Genomic DNA, 17,886 nt, shown 5'->3' with positions numbered 1-17,886 from the left:
TCTTATTAATTGGCGTACCTAGTTATTTGTCATCGAAATAGGCTTTAATTGAGTAAAATTTTGACAGAAAAAAATAATTTGAGCAGAATGGTAGGATGGTATGTACTATATGCGATACATCACAATTAGGAGTATGCCTAAAAATAAAAACCATGATCTTTTGTCCGCTTATCTCTGTGTCCTTGCTATAGAGGCTTTCCCAGCTTGTTTAGATAAAACTACTAAAAATTCTGATTTCAAGTATCGTTGGCAAGAGAAACCTAATAAAACTCATTCATATCTTATTCGGAGATGATGTCTGGAATGGAGTTTTTATGTTTGCTAATGTATCTGGTTTATGCGCTAATGATGAGAAATGTCAATATTTAATTGAAAATGTTGGCATGAATGTTATCAATTATGTTCTCTCCCACTGAGTTTAGCCAAAGAATTCTCCCCAATAAATTTTTAGTACCTTGGCGCTTAACTCTTTTAAGAGTTAAGCTCTGTGGCATTCAAAGTTATTGGGCTGCTCAGATGTTCCTAACTTACTCCGTGCTTAAGCATATGCGCTCCATCTTTGTAAAATTTGGATGTGGTGGTTCACTTGACTCTTCTAAAATGGACTAGGTTTCTTGGAAAGATTGTTGTTACCTCCCAAAATTTGAAGGTGGGCTGGGTTTTAGGGTTATGTGAATGGGATAGAGCTTATTTCAAATTTTATTTGTGGCGCATTCTTCTACCTAGTCATAACTAACTATGGATTTCCAGGATTCATAATCATGTTATTCGACTTAAATCCATTTGGACAATGAATATTTCCAGTATTGCATCATGGTGATTTAAAAAACCCTGTATCTTAGAACTGAAACTCAGAGATTCATTCGATACAAATTGGGTTGTAAACTCTAACTTTCTTTTTTGGCATGATTACCGGGTATTTGGTTCGTCTCTGCGTCAACGCATTGACAGTACAATTATTGCTATATCAGAATACAGCAGATTGGATAGAGTCCATTCATTCATACAAGATGGTAATTGAAACTCATCTCAATCAAACCATCCTAGAGTTATAGAGCTGCGTAATCTGTATCGCTTCTATACAGGTGAACACATTGACTATTTGAAACTCCTCACTATTTTTCTATTTCTCTTGAGTGGGTCAAGGTTGTTTGACACCAATTTTCTATTCCTATGTCCTCTTTTACACTCAGGTTAACTGAAAGACAGCCTTCTCACAAAGGATCGTATGGTTCAACTTGGAATGACTAAGATTAGAATAAAGTAAAAGCAATAAAAGTTCATTTATATATAACGGATAAAATTTAACTGTTTTGAAAGAGAATGAGGAACCTAACATGTATCTTAGGTAAGTTACCTAAGATATTATAAGATATTATGGTTCAGCAGTATAATTTCGTCTTATTTTGTATAAGTAATATAGTGTTATGCGATTAAACCGATTCATATTCAAGATATAATAGCTGTAATAGTATGTTCTACCGCTAAAACTCTATGTAAATAATTTTTCAATACAATATACAAAGTTTAGCTGAAGAGCGCCGCTATTTTAGTTACATTAATACTACAAAATAAGGTGAATTCTCCTGCAGAACCCTAATATCTTAGGTAACTTACATATATCTTAGGTTCATTATTCTCTTTGAATAAAACTGTTTAGTAAATGTTTCGGTTAGTTTTCTGTTTGGTAAATATATGTTTCAGTTATTTTTTGTAAGTTTCACTAAACACAGGGAGAATCATCTAATTGAAAAATCTCCTCCAAAATATTTATTATAAGTTAATAGATTTTTCAAGATATTCTTTGTGATATTGAAAATTTTCCAAAATATTATCAAAATATTATATTGAAAATTTTATAGAAGTGTATATCATGATTCACGATATCATTTCTTTAGAGAGATTTTCTAATATCTGCTATGAATTTGAGATATATTAAAATTTTCTTTTTAGTATAAACTATAACTTTTTTGATGATCTAACAGTTGTAATTTGCTGAGATAGCCGTTTCTTTCAAAATGCAAAGAGGGACACATATCCGCAAGTATATATACTTTGTACACAAAATTTGAGAGACTTGTGCTGAGGCCTGAGCCTGAGAGAGAGCTTTGTTGAGAGAAATTGAAAATTTATCGTACATAAAAAAGTTTATAACATATTCGTGTATTATCTTGGGATTAAGTTTATAACATACATAAAATAGTTTTGGATTCATTAAATATTTTCTAAAAGTGTATCTATGATTCACAATTTCTTTAAAGAATTTTTATAATATATGTTATGAATTTTGGATTCATTAAAATGTTCTTTATAGTAATAAACTATAATTTTTGGATGATCCAACGGTTGGAATTTGTTGAGATAGCTGTTTCTTTGAAAATACTATGAGGGACACATAGCAAACGTCTCATACTCTCATGCAGTCCATCAACTATATATACCTTGTACACATCCAGTTAAGACTTGTCCTTCTTAGAATGTACGCATACAATTAGGGGAATCTCTAATGAAATTATAATCGGTGCTTACTCGAGTCAGGTTGAGCATTAATTTTACTTTCTTATCATAGAATAGAAGATATACTTTAAATTTCAGCTACATATGTGTTTATGAAGAAGTTCCTGAAAGCTGTTCAACCTGACAAAAATATTTGTCCTTGATATTCCTACGACATATTATTCCACGATTGATGTAAATGTAAATATATATGCTTGCTGTAGTCGGGTTGAGCCTTTTATATCATAGAATGCAAAACATTAAATTTAATCCCTGAACCTAATCTTTGATATTGAACCAGATGGAGTTTCTTGCGTTTTACATAATCGAGATCTCTGCTTGGTGGAGTATGAGATGGTCAAGTATCCACCATCGATGTTAGCAGCAGCTGCTGTTTTCACTGCTCAATGTACTGTTGGGAAGGCAGCTCAATGGAGCAAGATGAGGGAAAGACAAACTCAGTACAAGGCTGAGGATGTAATGTAAGTAGGTTCAATATTCTTACTCTTCCTTTATATGTAGAGTTCAAGACTAAGTACTTGTTTTTGTTTCATACTTTATAGGAAATGCTCCAGGCTGATGGTTGAGTTTCATCAGAATGCGGCCAAGGGGAAACTAACTGCTGTTTACCGGAAGTACAACACAGCTAACTATGGATATGCTGCAAATACAGAACCTGCCCATTTTCTGCTGGACTGCTGATTTTATGTAGGGAGTCAATATGATTGGGTCTGCATGGTTTTAATTTGCAGAGCCAGGGGGCTAGCTGCCTTCTGAGATAATGATCTGTTTTCTGTGTTGTTTTCTTCTTTTAGTTTTATGTATTCTCAAATTTTACTTAAATCAATATAATGTCCAGTTTTGGAAATGGCGTCGTACGGGGTCTTTACAATAAACTAGGCTGATATCTTATTTTAGAGTTAGGGCTAAATTTTCTAGAATAAGATTGCTGACTTAAATTTTCTAAATTAAGATTGTTGTAATGACTCAATTAGTTCATATATTTTCATCATTTGTGTATGATGCATGTTAAGATATAGATTATTATTTGTCACCTAAAAAGGCTTTAGTTAAGCGAGCAGAATTTTGACAGAAAAAATTACGCGAGCAGAATGGTAGGACGGTGTACATCACAACATCTTTTCAACCTGCATGAAGTAATTTGAACTTAATGTATTATTTCTGCTTTCAATCTGAAGTAGATTCAAGACAACTGAAGTTTTAAACGAATCGTGATCGTTACATCCATCATTTCATCTGCATAACTACTATTACTACTTACTAGAAGATCTGCAACTAAACAATGACTAATTATGAGAACAGTCAAGACTACATAAAATAAGCTGGAACAGTCAGGAATTAGGCTGCAACATCCCTCGTTGTATTATGTTATTATAGTATAAACATTCTAGCTGAAATTTTTACTGAATTTGATACGTTCAATTTTATTGACTTTGTATGTTTTAAATTTTATAGTGCTTAAAGCAAGCGTTGGATGATGGCAAGTATTGTGGATATAATGTTGGATGCTTCGTTGAGGATATTTAGTCGACTGCTGAAACAATAATTAATATAAATAGTTTCTAAAATTTTGAAACAGCTACTAGTAATTCCAAGTATATTTTTCCATATGTTCTAATTTTAGTTACAATTTTTATGGTGCAGAGTTCTCATATTCTCCTAGTTTGAAGTCCTATCCTCCTCACAAAATGACCCGTTTCAAGAAAGATTGGACATGCTACATGTACAATCGATTTTTCAAGGAAAACTTATTAATGGAGTAGTATTTTCAGTTTTATTGTAATTGGTAGTTGCTATCTAATACTAACTTAATTATGCATTGTATGAATCATTTTGAAATATTGAACTTGTATGACCATATATATCTAAGACTATAAAAGTGGTTAATTTTGGGAATTGATATTTCATTATTTATGAATGTTTAGTCTAGTTTATACAAAAACTTGGATTGGGGTTTTTCTATTTTTTATTGTACTTATTATTTTTTTTGGTTATATTATTGTTTGCTAAACTCTTGGCACCCCTTGTCAAAGGTCTCATCCTGATATCTGACAGCGCGGACACCAGATATGAGGTTCTTCAAATGGTAATGTCTAAATCATGGTTTCCTTTTCCATTACCTAATTTCTAATTTGATCCGAGTGCAATTACTAGGCTTTAGATATTCTAACTTCCAACCAGCAGGAAACTTTGGTGATCAACAAGTTCAATATGACCTCTCAGTTCCACCTGTGCATTTGCTTGTTTAGAGGTTTCTCAAAGCTGGTCAATCTGACAGTAAGGCTGCTTCTTAATTTTCCTGAGACACGTCATAGAAGGATCAATGTATGCAATATGATTATGGCATTCCCTAAGGAATTTATAATAAATTCTTACTCTAGTCTGGTTCAGCATTAATTTTACTTGCTTATCATAGAATAGAAGACATACTTTTAAATTTCAATTGCACATGAGTTCATGAAGAAGTTCCTGAAAGCTGCTCAACCCGAAAATAAGATTTGTCCTTCATATTGTACGACATATTATTGCATGATTGGTATCAACCTACATATCCTAATAGGTTTATAATTAATTCTTGCTGTAGTCCAGTTGAGCGTTTCAATTGCTTATTATAGAATACAAAACATATTTGATTTAATCTAGAATTTAATCCTTGATCTTGAACCAGATGGAGCTTCTTGCATTCTACATAATTGATCTTGCTTGGTGGAGTATAAGATTGTCAAGCTATTTTCACTGCTCAGTGTACTCCTGGGATGGCTGCTCAATGGAGCAAGATGAGGGAAAGACAAAGTCATTACAAGGCTGAGGAATAATGTAAGTAGGTTCAAAATTATTACTCTTCCTTTTTATTTAGAGTTCAAGACTAAGTAGTTGTTTTTGTTTCGTACTTTTTAGGAAATGTTTGAGCCTGATGGGTAAAAGGACACTAAACGCTTTTTACAAGAAGTACAACACAGTTAATTATGGATATGCTGCAAGAACAGAACCTGCCTATTTTCTGCTGGACTCTTGATTTTAAATAGGGACTCAATTTGGTTGGGCCTGCACGGTTCTAATTTGCAGAGCCAGCGGTCTAGCTGCCTTTTGACATAATGATCAGTTTCCGGTGAAGTTTCTAATAATTTGAGGTGTTCTCAGTTTTACTTAATACAATTTAGTTGTCCTCTTCCGGAAGCAAATATCTAGTGGGGTTTATACAATAAACTAGGTTAACTAGCCCCCCTTGGCACGGATAAGATCTATTTAGTTTAAATCAATAAAATTAATAATGCATGATCTTCTTCTTCGCCCATATTATGTCGCATTCCTACATGCATTCTCTCTCACTGTTTGGGTGTGAGAATATCGTTAATACTTCTTAGCCACATGCACTCTTTTTTGTCACCATATGACTTTGACCATCGTTGATGCAGTACTACTCTGAGTTGTTAGTTGTATGCTAATAGTTGTCTTGTTTTTATGATTAGTTATGTTGGTTTATGTTCATCTGTATTGTTATTTAATTCAGAAAGAAGGCCATTTGTGGTAAGAATGTGGCGCAGATTCCTGTGTTTCGTCGAGCAATGATTAGGTTTGTTATTGGCATTTAAGGCATCTGATTATTTAAAGATGGTTTTATGTTGATCTTGGTGTTATGACTTGTATCTATCTAACATTATTTGGAGAATTAGGATGCTTGCTGCAAAAATAGCAATGGCTCGATCAGATGAAAACTGCTTTGGCGGTGCTAGGCCCTCAAATTTTCAAGGTAATATTGACTTTGATTTTTATATATGTTTCCCCGGAGTATTTATATTATAAGTGTGTAATAAACTTTATTCTATTGTTGGGAATCTGATGATAGCTGGAGCTAGAAAATCTACTTCTCTAATCAGGCCGAGCAGGAAGGCTCGAAGTACAATCAACCAAAATCATGTGCGCGCGACACCTTACCCTTCTACGCCAAGCAAAGAGGCACCTCCAGAGTACCTTCTAAAACAGATTTTTCAATATATTCTTTGTGATATTGAAAATTTTCCGAAATATTATCTATGATGTATTATCTTGGGATTAAGTTTTTAACATACTTAAAAAAATGTAGATTTATTAAATATTTTATAGAAGTGTATATCATGATTCACGATTTCTTTAATGAGATTTTCTAATATATGTTACGAATTTGGGATATATTAAAGTTTTCTTTTTAGTATGAACTATAACATTTTTGATGATCTAACGGTTGTAATTTGCTGAGAAAGCTGTTTTTTTCAAAATGCAAAGAGGGACACATATGTGCAAGTGTCTCATATTCTCATGCATTCCATCATCAACTATATATACCTTGTACACAAAATTTGAGAGACTTGTGCTTGAGGCCTGAGAGAGAGCTTCTGTTGAGAGAGATTGAAAATTAATCGTACATAAAAAAAAATTATAACATATTCATGTATTATCTTGGAATTAAGTTTATAACATACATAAAAGGGTTTTGGATTCATTAAATATTTTCTAAAAGTGTATCTATGATTCACGATTTCTTAAAGAATTTTTATAAGATATGTTATGAATTTTGGATTCATTAAAATATTCTTTATAGTAATAAACTATATTTTTTAGATAATCCAACGGTTGGAATTTGTTGAGATAGCTGTTTCTTTGAAAATACTATGAGGGACACATAGCAAGCGTTTCATACTCTCATGCAGTCCATCAACTATATATACCTTGTACACATCCTGTTAAGACTTGTGCTGAGAGAAAGCTTCTTTTGATATATATATAGAGAGAGAGAGATAAACAGAGAGAGATCGGAAATTAAACATATTACCGAAAAGGTAATTGATATCTTCTTTTTGTTTATTAATGTTGTTTCTGTAAATTTTACACTTACATATGAGTGCATTTGTGTTTTTATTTCTGATCTCTTGATATCTTATCATCTGAGTTTTGTTAATGATTAAAGATATGTTTGCTTAGTTTTCATATGTTACAATTCTTGGTTTTTAAATTCCATTTCATTGATTGGATATGTTTATAAATTTTGCATGGCCTTTATTTTATTTCTTGTATTTCTTTTTATTCGTTCTGAATGAATTTTCTTAGTTGTGTTAATTGTATTTTTTAGATAATATCAATGGCTGGATCAGATGAAAACTGTGCTGGTGGTGCCAGGCCCTCAAATATTCAAGGTAAGATGAACTTTAATTTATATATGTTTCCTGGTGTATTAATTTTATAACTGTGTAGGTAAGGTACTATATGATTACTAAACTCTACGCTCTTATTGTTAGCAGGAGATGGGAAATCTACTGCGGAAATCAGGCCGACCAGGAAGGCTTTAAGTACGATCAACCAAAATAATGTAAGAGCCGCACCTTACCCTTCTGCAGCTACCAAAAGAGGCACCTTGCAAGAGTAACTTCTAAACACTGATATTTGTTTTTTAATTCTCCTGATATTTCTAATTTGAGTGCATAGTCTGGCCTTTGATCATTTGTATTGTTCTTTAATTCAGAAAGAAGGCAATTTGTGGTAACAATGTGGATCAGATTCCAGTGTTTCATCGACCAGTAACTAGGTTTGTACTCACAATTAAGGCATCTGATTATATAAAGATAGTTGTATTTGGTGCTCTGTAATCTTGATGTTGTGAGTTGCATTTATTTAAAACTATTTTGGTGAATTAGGATGCTTGATGCACAAATAGCCGCCAAGCAGCATGAAATTTCAGCTGAGGTATTTGTTTACAAGTTTAAGTTATTATCTTCGTCATCTTTGAAAAAGGAAGTTAGTAGTATATAATTTTAATGCTTGATTATTTTGATATAGGAAATTAAGCAACCAGTAATCAAAACAGATTGTTCTGTAATTGATCTGAATGTATACAAGGCCAGAGACAGTTTTCCCGAGCCCATGCTTGCGCAACATGACCTAAAGGTATATGCTTTTACCTTTTCTTGTTACCTTATTTGTCTATTAGTGTTAGAAAAGACTTCATTATGACTTTTGTCTATAGGACGACGAAATGGATGTTATAGATGCAAATGATATGGACATAGATGGGGATGACAAGAAAGATACCATTGATGTTGTCGAGTACATGGATGATCTTTACAAATACTACAGAAATGTAGAGGTAATCGCTTATTATGGAACATGTAGCACTTTCCCCCCCGGATAGTTTTTCGTAAAGTTCCTAGATTCTAAGAAATTATGTCCTGTACATAATAGTGTTCTATATTTTCACTCTCTACTTGAGCATGTGGTACCTGTTAAGATGATTATATGGAGCATATGCAAGCTAAATTCTTGTATACTTAACTGTTCAATTGTATCCTTAATGTAGAATTCTTTCTGTGTGCCACCAAACTACATGGCAAGTCAACTCCATATCAACGAGAAATTCAGAGGGATTCTCATTGACTGGTTGATTGAGGTCAGTATAAAAGTGAACGTTTACAATGTTAAGTATTATGCAGCAAACATTATTAACACTTCGATGGAATGAGCAGGTCCATTGCAAATTTGATTTGAGGCCTGAGACCCTGTATTTGACTGTCAATCTGATCGATAGGTTCTTAGCTATGCAACCCGTGGTAAGGAAAACACTTCAGCTTGTTGGAGTCACGGCCTTGCTTCTTGCAAGCAAATATGAAGAACCCTTGGCACCGTTTGTCAAAGATCTCATCCTGATATCTGACAATGCTTACACCAGAAATGAGGTTCTTCAAATGGTAATATCCAAAACATGTTTCCCTTTGACATTACATAATTTCTGACATGATCCAAGTGTAATTACTAATCGGATTTGGATATTCTAACTTCCAACTGGCAGGAAAAATTGATGATCAACAAGTTTCACTACGACTTCTCGGTTCCAACTGTGTACTTGTTTGCCAAGAGGTTTCTTAAAGCTGCTCAATCCGACAGTAAGGTTGGTCCTTAATTTTCCTTCCACACATCATAGAAGGATCAATGTACGTACGCATACAATTAGGGGAATCTCTAATGAAATTATAATCGGTGCTTACTCGAGTCAGGTTGAGCATTAATTTTACTTGCTTATCATAGAATAGAAGATATACTTTAAATTTCAGCTACATATGTGTTCATGAAGAAGTTCCTGAAAGCTGTTCAACCTGACAATAAGACTTGTCCTTGATATTCCTACGACATATTATTCCACGATTGACGTAAACGTAAATATTTATGATTGTTGTAGTCGGGTTGTGCCTTTTATATCATAAAATGCAAGACATATTAAATTTAATCCCTGAACTTAATTGTTAATATTGAACCAGACGGAGTTTCTTGCGTTTTACATAATCGATCTCTGCTTGGTGGAGTATGAGATGGTCAAGTATCCACCATCGATGTTAGCAGCAGCTGCTGTTTTCACTGCTCAGTGTACTCTTGGGAAGGCAGCTCAATGGAGCAAGATGAGGGAAAGACAAACTCAGTACAAGGCTGAGGATATAATGTAAGTAGGTTCAATTTTATTACTCTTCCTTTATATGTAGAGTTCAAGACTAAGCAATTGTTTCTGTTTCGTACTTTATAGGAAATGCTCCAGGCTGATGGTTGAGTTTCATCAGAACGCAGCCAAGGGGAAACTAACTGCTGTTTACCGGAAGTACAACACATCTAACTATGGATATGCTGCAAATATAGAACCTGCCCAATTTCTGTTGGGAAAGTATCAACAATAGTATATAACTACTATACTAACACAATGAGACAGTTATATAATCAATAACAAGAACAAGGCAATAGTACCAATAATGAAAATAAAACACGAAGGTCGTAAATAAAATATAATCAGCAACTGTAAAAGAAAATTAAGAAGGGAAAGAAAGCTTAGCATAATGAAGCTTTCAATCACAACTGAGTCACCAATCCCTCGAGAGAAAGAGGCTGTTCTTGAAGAGTTTATTGCCCTCACTTACTGTGTTCAGAGACCGCAATAACCCTCCCAGGATAAAACAGCAACAGCACACCGGTTCACAGCAACTCGATGTACAAACAGCGATCAGACCTCAGTCGCCAAAAAAAACCTATGCTCATCTGTATAAGTTTGGAGGAGAGAAAAAGAGGAAGAAGATGATAGCTAGGGTTTTTACGTATGTATATTTCAACGTCGATCAACCTCTATATTCCACAATGTTTTGTTCAGTATATATATTACATCCCAAAACATAACTGAATATATTACATTATTTAAAATAAATATTCTGACTTAAATTCCATTTAATGAATATTTCTAGAAACGTAACAGTCGGCATCAGGATTTACCCCATCAGGATTTAGCCCATCAGGATTTACACTTAGCATCAATGGATAATGCACTCAGCAATTCCATCAATGGATAATCCATTTTGTGCATCAATGGATAATCCACATTGTACATCAACGGATAATCCACATTGTGCATCAACGGATAATCCACATTGTGCATCAACGGATAATCCAAATTGTACTTCAACGGATAATCAAAATTGAACTTCAACGGATAATCCACATTGAGCATCAACGGATAATCCAAATTGAACTTCAATGGATAATCCACACTGTTCATCAACGGATACAATATTCACATTAAAACAATATAATAAGTCAGTAAATATTTTAATTAAACATTTCAAGCTACTAACTTAAACTCAATTTCTTTATGGATTACACTAAGAAAATGACTTAGATCCAAACATGAAAGTTTAAGTCCTCATAACAAGGAACTACTTCCAATAATTAGTTTTAGGAAATTACATCAAGAACATGTCTAAAACATGCCTCAAACTTTCCATTTTCTAACAATCCCCCACAAATCCATACAGAATTGCATATCAGATTTTATCATGACTTGCTTTTCAGAGTCGGTACCCTCCCGGGTTTGAACCCTCCTAAGTCCTCTACTTCGATGGCTACCGGATATAGATGGAATATTTCACCTTGAATCTTTATCCGTGAAGTATAACCACACTCCATAGACGACGACAAGTCAAAGGCTATGGTCAGATCTACGGCTTAGAGACATTATGGTCTTGTCTCGATCCTGTTAGTCGAATGCTTCAAGGAATAACCCTTTCCTCTAATTACGACCACACAATTGCATTCGCTTAGCTGGGCATCTCCAAAGATGTACTGCTAACATCTCGTCTTTCGACATGACCCCATTCAGAGTTTACAAATTCTGACACAGTATTTGGTCCATCAGAATTTATTAAATCCTGATTCAAAACTGTTACAATCAGAGTTTGTTTAAAACTCTTGCTAACTAGCAGTCTAAGTACCTCTAAAGGTTTACAGGGGATAGACTTAGATACATAAGTATCTAAATGTATATGGTAGAGGTACTACCAATTCATCCTTACAACTTGTTATTACCACATTGAATACACTTCGAGGGATCTCCTCTTAGGTGTATTGGGTTCCCGCTGTTGATGAATTATGATGGGTTATCAGTCCCATCCCCAACCTAGACTTAAGGACTACAACATGCTCAAGCCCTTTAGTCAGCGGATCAGCTATATTATTCTGAGTTCCTATGAACTCTATAGCAATAATCCTATCAGACACAAGACCCCTTATAGACTTAAGCCTAACTTGGATGTGTCTCTTTGTTTTAGCATTATACTTAACACTTTTGACTTTGTCGATAGTTGTACGGCTATCACAATGAACAGAAATGGCAGGAAGCGGCTTGCTTACTACAGGTAACATGCTCATGAGTCCATATAACCATTCAGCCTCCGTCCCCGTGGCATAAAGTGCACACAACTCAGCCTCAAAAGTAGACCGAGTAATCAAAGTCTGTCTAGAAGACTTCCAGGACACTGCTCCACCCGCAAAGGTAAACACATATCCAGTCACTCCATTGGACCCGGATTTCTTAGCTATCCAACTTGCATCACCGTACCCCTCGAGTACCCCCGGAAATCTCCGGTAATGCAAACCAAGAGAAATTGTTCCCTTGAGATATCTAAGAACTCTATCCAGTGCCTCCCAATGAGTCTTGTTTGGACAGCTAGTATATCTAGCTAACTTAGATACAGAATAAGAAATATCTGGTCTAGTCACATTAGCAAGATATTGCAAACTCCCAATAATCTGAGAATACCTTAACTGAGATACAGGAATACCTGAACTATTCTTGATAAGGCCAACTTTAGGATCGAATGGAGTACAAGCGATTCTACAATTTGAATAACCATACTTCTCAAGTATAGATTTCTCTATATAATGAGATTGTGTCAAGGTTATTCCATCGGTTGATCGAGTCAACTTGATCCCAAGAATCACACTAGCTTCACCCATATCCTTCATCTCAAAATGCCTTTTTAAGAAACTCTTTGTCTCGTTAATAATCTCAATATTGGTTCCAAACAACAAAATATCATCCACATATAGGCACACAATCACACATTCATTTCCTCTAACCTTATAGTAGACGCACTTGTCACTTTCATTAACTAAAAACTCAAAGCTCAAAACAGTTTCATCAAACTTCTTGTGCCAGTCTATAGGAGCTTGTTTTAGGCCATAAATGGATTTGACTAACTTACATACTTTCCTCTCGTTACCAGAAGCAACAAATCCCTCAGGCTGATCCATATAAATCTCTTCTTCAAGGTCACCATGAAGAAAAGCTGTCTTTACATCCATCTGATGGATGATAAGACCATGTACGGAAGCCAATGCAATAAGCAATCTGATTGTTGTAATTCTAGCAACAGGAGAGTATGTATCAAAATAGTCAATTCCTTCTCTTTGCCTAAAGCCCTTAGCAACTAGCCTAGCCTTGTACTTATCTATTGAACCATCAGGGTTTAACTTCCTCTTGAAATCCACTTACATCCTATAGTAGAACACCCAGGAGGGAGATCGACTAACTCCCATGTTCCATTAGAAACAATAGAGTCCATCTCACTTTTCACAGCGCCTTTCCAGTGCCTTGACTCCGAAGAATCCATGGCCTGACGGAAAGTTAAAGATTCGTCCTCGACATTGTAAGTGATGTAATCACTTCCAAAGTCCTTGACTAGCCTTGCACGCTTACTCCTTCTAGGTTCCTCTACTTCGTTAGGAGTAGAGCTACTACTAGGATCCGCCCCCATATTCGTCATCCTTTCCACATGATCGGGAATGGAACTCGATGTGCGAGTGGGATCATCATCAGAAGTATCTTGTGGTATACCAGTCTTCATAGGGAACACATCCTCAAAGAATGTTGCATCACGAAACTCAACGATCGTATTCGCCACAATACCATCTATGTCAGATTTTAAAACCAAAAATCTCATAGCAATTGTGGTTTCAAGATAGCCCAGAAAGACACAATCAACAGTTTTCGGTCCTAGTTTCTTTCTCTTGTGTTCAGGGACAAGCACCTTGGCAAGGCACCCCCACACACGAAGATAACTCAAACTAGTTTTACGCTTTCTCCATAATTCATAAGGAGTCTTATCCATGTGTTTCAGCTTCATTTTTAAACATAATGAATTTATCTAGTGCTTCATCTTTATGTTTAAGCAAATAAACATAACAATATCTACTACAATCATCTATAAAGGTAATGAAATATCTACAATGATCCTTAGTCAACACACCACCAAATTCACATATGTCTGTGTGTACTAAATTTAACAAGTCAGAATCCCTAACAACATTATGAAATGGTTTCCTTGTTAATTTAGCAGTCACACATACTTGACATTTAGTTTTCTTATCAATGGCATGCTTTGGAATCAACTCTAAATTCATCATATTCTTTAGAGCACCGAAATTTAAATGACCAAGTCGTAAGTGCCACAAATCAGATGATTCTACACAATTAACAGAAGGTGCAACACTATCATTAATAAAACTGCCCAAAACAGGCTCCAAATTTATTAAAAATAAACCGTCAGACAAGTAACCCTTGCCATAAAAAGAACCAGTATGTGTAATAACTACTTTATTACATTTGAGAGAAACTTCAAAGCCATTTTTAACTAAAATGCTTCCACTAATAATATTTCTACGAATAGAGGGAACATGATGCACTCTAGTGAGAGATAGAATCCGCCCAGAAGCAAACTTCAGGTCCACGTTTCCTATTCCAAGCACTTGAGCAGCACTAGCATTCCCCATCGTCATTGTCACTCCATGAGTCTGTTGATAAGATACAAACAGAGTAATATCAGCACAAATATGCATATTAGCTCCAGTATCAATCAACCATTCATTAGACAGATAAGTGGAAAGTAGTTCAGGGTTGTAGTTAACATACCCGTCGTTGGCTTCAGAGGCAACAACCTCACCAACAACCATGTTAGCCACAGGCCCACTAGTAGTTGCAAGTCCAAGCACAGTGTTTGCTTGAGCTACCACTCCAGCTTTCTTTGCTTTCTTCACAGGACAGTCTTTACTCCAATGACCAGCCTTTCCACAAGACCAACAAGGTTTGTTTGTCTTTGGTTTCTTAGCCTTGTTCTTGTCATTTTTCATTTTAGTGTTATCCTTCTTACCGACAGATTTCCTTTTCTGCCCAACAGTCACTACGTTCGCCTTCGAACTACTCCCATGTTCAACAGGCATCACATGTCCTTGTTTGGACTTGTGTTGTTCCTGCACAGAGATGTCAAGCATAAGGTTTGTCCATGTGATCTCTCCTTTCTGTCTTTTCAGGGAGAGAGCAAACTCCTCCCAAGACTTAGGGAGTTTTTCAATCACAGCCATCACCTTAAACTTCTCAGGTAAGTCCATTCCAGACTCACCCAAAGCATGCACCAACATCTCAAACTCATGTACTTGCTCAGTCATGGACCTGGTATCCACCAGCTTGAACTCAAGAAACCTCGCCACAGAATACTTCTCAAGACCTTGAGAATCAGTATTATGGGTTTTGTCCAGCTTTTCCCACAACTGCTTAGCACTATAAGCATCCGATGAATAAACATCAAACAGAGTGTTCGCTAAAGCAGCCAGAATGGCAGCCCTAGCCACCCCATCCTTCTCAGCCCATAGCGCATAAACAGTCATAGATTCAGGCTTTTCTTGATCCACAACAGGAGGATTATACTGTACCACCGGCCATAGACCCTTAACAGTTAACCAGAGCTTCATCTTTTTCTGCCAGCGAGAAAAAGAAGCCCCCCCACTGAATTTATCCGGCATGCCCGATAAATCAGTAGGTTGTGGAAATCTGTACTTGGTCCAATCTATGGTGGACGCAGTAACTCCAGAACCAGAACCAACAATAACAGGAGTCTGACCAACAGGAGTATCAGTTTCGTTAACCATCTCGTTAAATAGCTATATAACAAATAAACTCTTCAAGATTGTTGGGAAAGTATCAACAATAGTATATAACTACTATACTAACACAATGAGACAGTTATATAATCAATAACAAGAATAAGGCAATAGTACCAATAATGAAAACAAAACACGAAGGTCGTAAATAAAATATAATCAGCAACTGTAAAAGAAAATTAAGAAGGGAAAGAAAGCTTAGCGTAATAAAGCTTTCAATCACAGCTGAGTCACCAATCCCTCGAGAGGAAGAGGCTGTTCTTGAAGAGTTTATTGCCCTCACTTACTGTGTTCAGAGACCGCAATAACCCTCCCAGGATAAAACAGCAACAGCACAACGGTTCACAGCAACTCGATGTACAAACAGCGATCAGACCTCAGTCGCCAAAAAAAAACTATGCTCATCTGTATAAGTTTGGAGGAGAGAAAAAGAGGAAGAAGATGATAGCTATGATTTTTACGTATGTATATTTCAACGTCGATCAACCTCTATATTCTACAATGTTTTGTTCAGTATATATATTACATCCCAAAACATAACTGAATATATTACATTAATTAAAATAAATATTCTGACTTAAATTCCATTTAATGAATATTTCCAGAAATGTAACAGTCGGCATCAGGATTTAGCCCATCAGGATTTACACTTAGCATCAATGGATAATGCACTCAGCAATTCCATCAATGGATAATCTATTTTGTGCATCAATGGATAATCCACATTGTACATCAACGGATAATCCACATTGTGCATCAACGGATAATCCACATTGTGCATCAACGGATAATCCACATTGTGCATCAACGGATAATCCAAATTGTACTTCAACGGATAATCAAAATTGAACTTCAACGGATAATCCACATTGAGCATCAACGGATAATCCAAATTGAACTTCAACGGATAATCCACACTGTTCATCAACGGATACAATATTCACATTAAAACAATATAATAAGTCAGTAAATATTTTAATTAAACATTTCAAGCTACTAACTTAAACTCAATTTCTTTATGGATTACACTAAGAAAATGACTTAGATCCAAACATGAAAGTTTAAGTCCTCATAACAAGGAACTACTTCCAACAATTAGTTTTAGGAAATTACATCAAGAACATGTCTAAAACATGCCTCAAACTTTCCATTTTCTAACAATTTCTGCTAGACTGCTGATTTTATGTAGGGACTCAATATGATTGGTCTGCATAAGTTAGATTTGCAGAGTCAGGGGGCTAGCTGCCTTCTGAGATAATGATCTGTTTTCCGTGATGTTTTCTTTTTATAATATGATGTGTTCTCAAATTTTACTTAAATCAATATAATGTCCAATTTCGGAAATGACGTCATACGGGGTCTTTACAATAAACTAAGCTGATATCTTATTTTAAATTTAAGGCTAAATTTTCTAAATTAAGATTGTTGTAATGACTCAAATAGTTCATACATTTTCATTATTTGTGTATTATGCATGTTAGAACATAGATGATTATTTGTCACCTTAATATGGTTGGACGGTAGGACGGTATGTTGTTATGTAAAGACATATTTATATAAAGAAAGCCATTGGTGGCTTTTAGTTAAAAGAGTTAGTTACAGTCAACTAAGTCAACATGTATAGGTGTCATAATATTAGAGGTAGACTTTGTAATATAAAAGAAAGACAAATGTATCTTACTCATTAATTTTTTTAATCTATCCTTTTTGTCAATCTCTCTCTCTATACACAATATGTAAAGTCTATATGGTATCAGAGCTACATAAAATCAAGATAATGGCAAAATAGTTGGATGAAATGGATCAACAAAGCTTCGTTTCTTAATTTTCGACCTGAATAACAGGTTTTTTCGATCAATTTCGTGTTACTTTCCTCAAATTAGTTGATATTAGTTGATATCAGTCCGGTGATTCACTAATAATAGTTAAAATTCTTCATCGTTGTTGAAATACTGTGTGTTTTGATCTTCTTTGTTGTTCCGTACAATCGATATATGATGAATTTGTTGTGCAGATATGCTTTTACAGTTCTTGTTATTGTTATATGTAAATTCATATCTTGTTAGGTCTCAGATGTCTAAAATATCTTAAGCTAAT

At 35.0% G+C, this 17,886-nt stretch overlaps 1 protein-coding gene across 1 annotated transcript; it reads left to right on the top strand.

The window, feature by feature from the left end:
• Nucleotides 1-4,470: 4,470 nt before the first annotated feature.
• LOC141715089 (G2/mitotic-specific cyclin-2-like) lies at nucleotides 4,471-10,208 on the top strand. Its single transcript, XM_074518573.1, has 16 exons — nucleotides 4,471-4,603; nucleotides 4,702-4,794; nucleotides 5,186-5,334; nucleotides 5,416-6,268; nucleotides 6,365-6,485; nucleotides 7,625-7,688; nucleotides 7,794-7,914; nucleotides 8,015-8,077; nucleotides 8,187-8,235; nucleotides 8,329-8,436; nucleotides 8,516-8,635; nucleotides 8,846-8,935; nucleotides 9,012-9,233; nucleotides 9,335-9,433; nucleotides 9,801-9,979; nucleotides 10,061-10,208. The coding sequence occupies exons 6-16, from the start codon at nucleotides 7,634-7,636 to the stop codon at nucleotides 10,206-10,208; spliced, it is 1,254 nt and encodes a 417-aa protein (XP_074374674.1). The 5' UTR covers nucleotides 4,471-4,603; nucleotides 4,702-4,794; nucleotides 5,186-5,334; nucleotides 5,416-6,268; nucleotides 6,365-6,485; nucleotides 7,625-7,633.
• Nucleotides 10,209-17,886: the final 7,678 nt, after the last annotated feature.

This window comes from Apium graveolens, chromosome 3 (assembly GCF_009905375.1).
Source record: "Apium graveolens cultivar Ventura chromosome 3, ASM990537v1, whole genome shotgun sequence".
Taxonomy (NCBI): domain Eukaryota; kingdom Viridiplantae; phylum Streptophyta; class Magnoliopsida; order Apiales; family Apiaceae; genus Apium; species Apium graveolens.
This window is presented reverse-complemented; position numbering and strand designations above follow the sequence as displayed.

What these genes read in the sequence shown, in the direction of transcription:
- LOC141715089 (XM_074518573.1), top strand. Translation starts at nt 7,634, where the DNA reads ATGGCTGGATCAGATGAAAACTGTGCTGGTGGTGCCAGGCCCTCAAAT. An exon ending in CAGGCCCTCAAATATTCAAG is followed by an intron (nt 7,689 to 7,793) that starts GTAAGATGAACT and finishes TATTGTTAGCAG; the next exon opens with GAGATGGGAAATCTACTGCG. An exon ending in TTGCGCAACATGACCTAAAG is followed by an intron (nt 8,437 to 8,515) that starts GTATATGCTTTT and finishes TTTTGTCTATAG; the next exon opens with GACGACGAAATGGATGTTAT.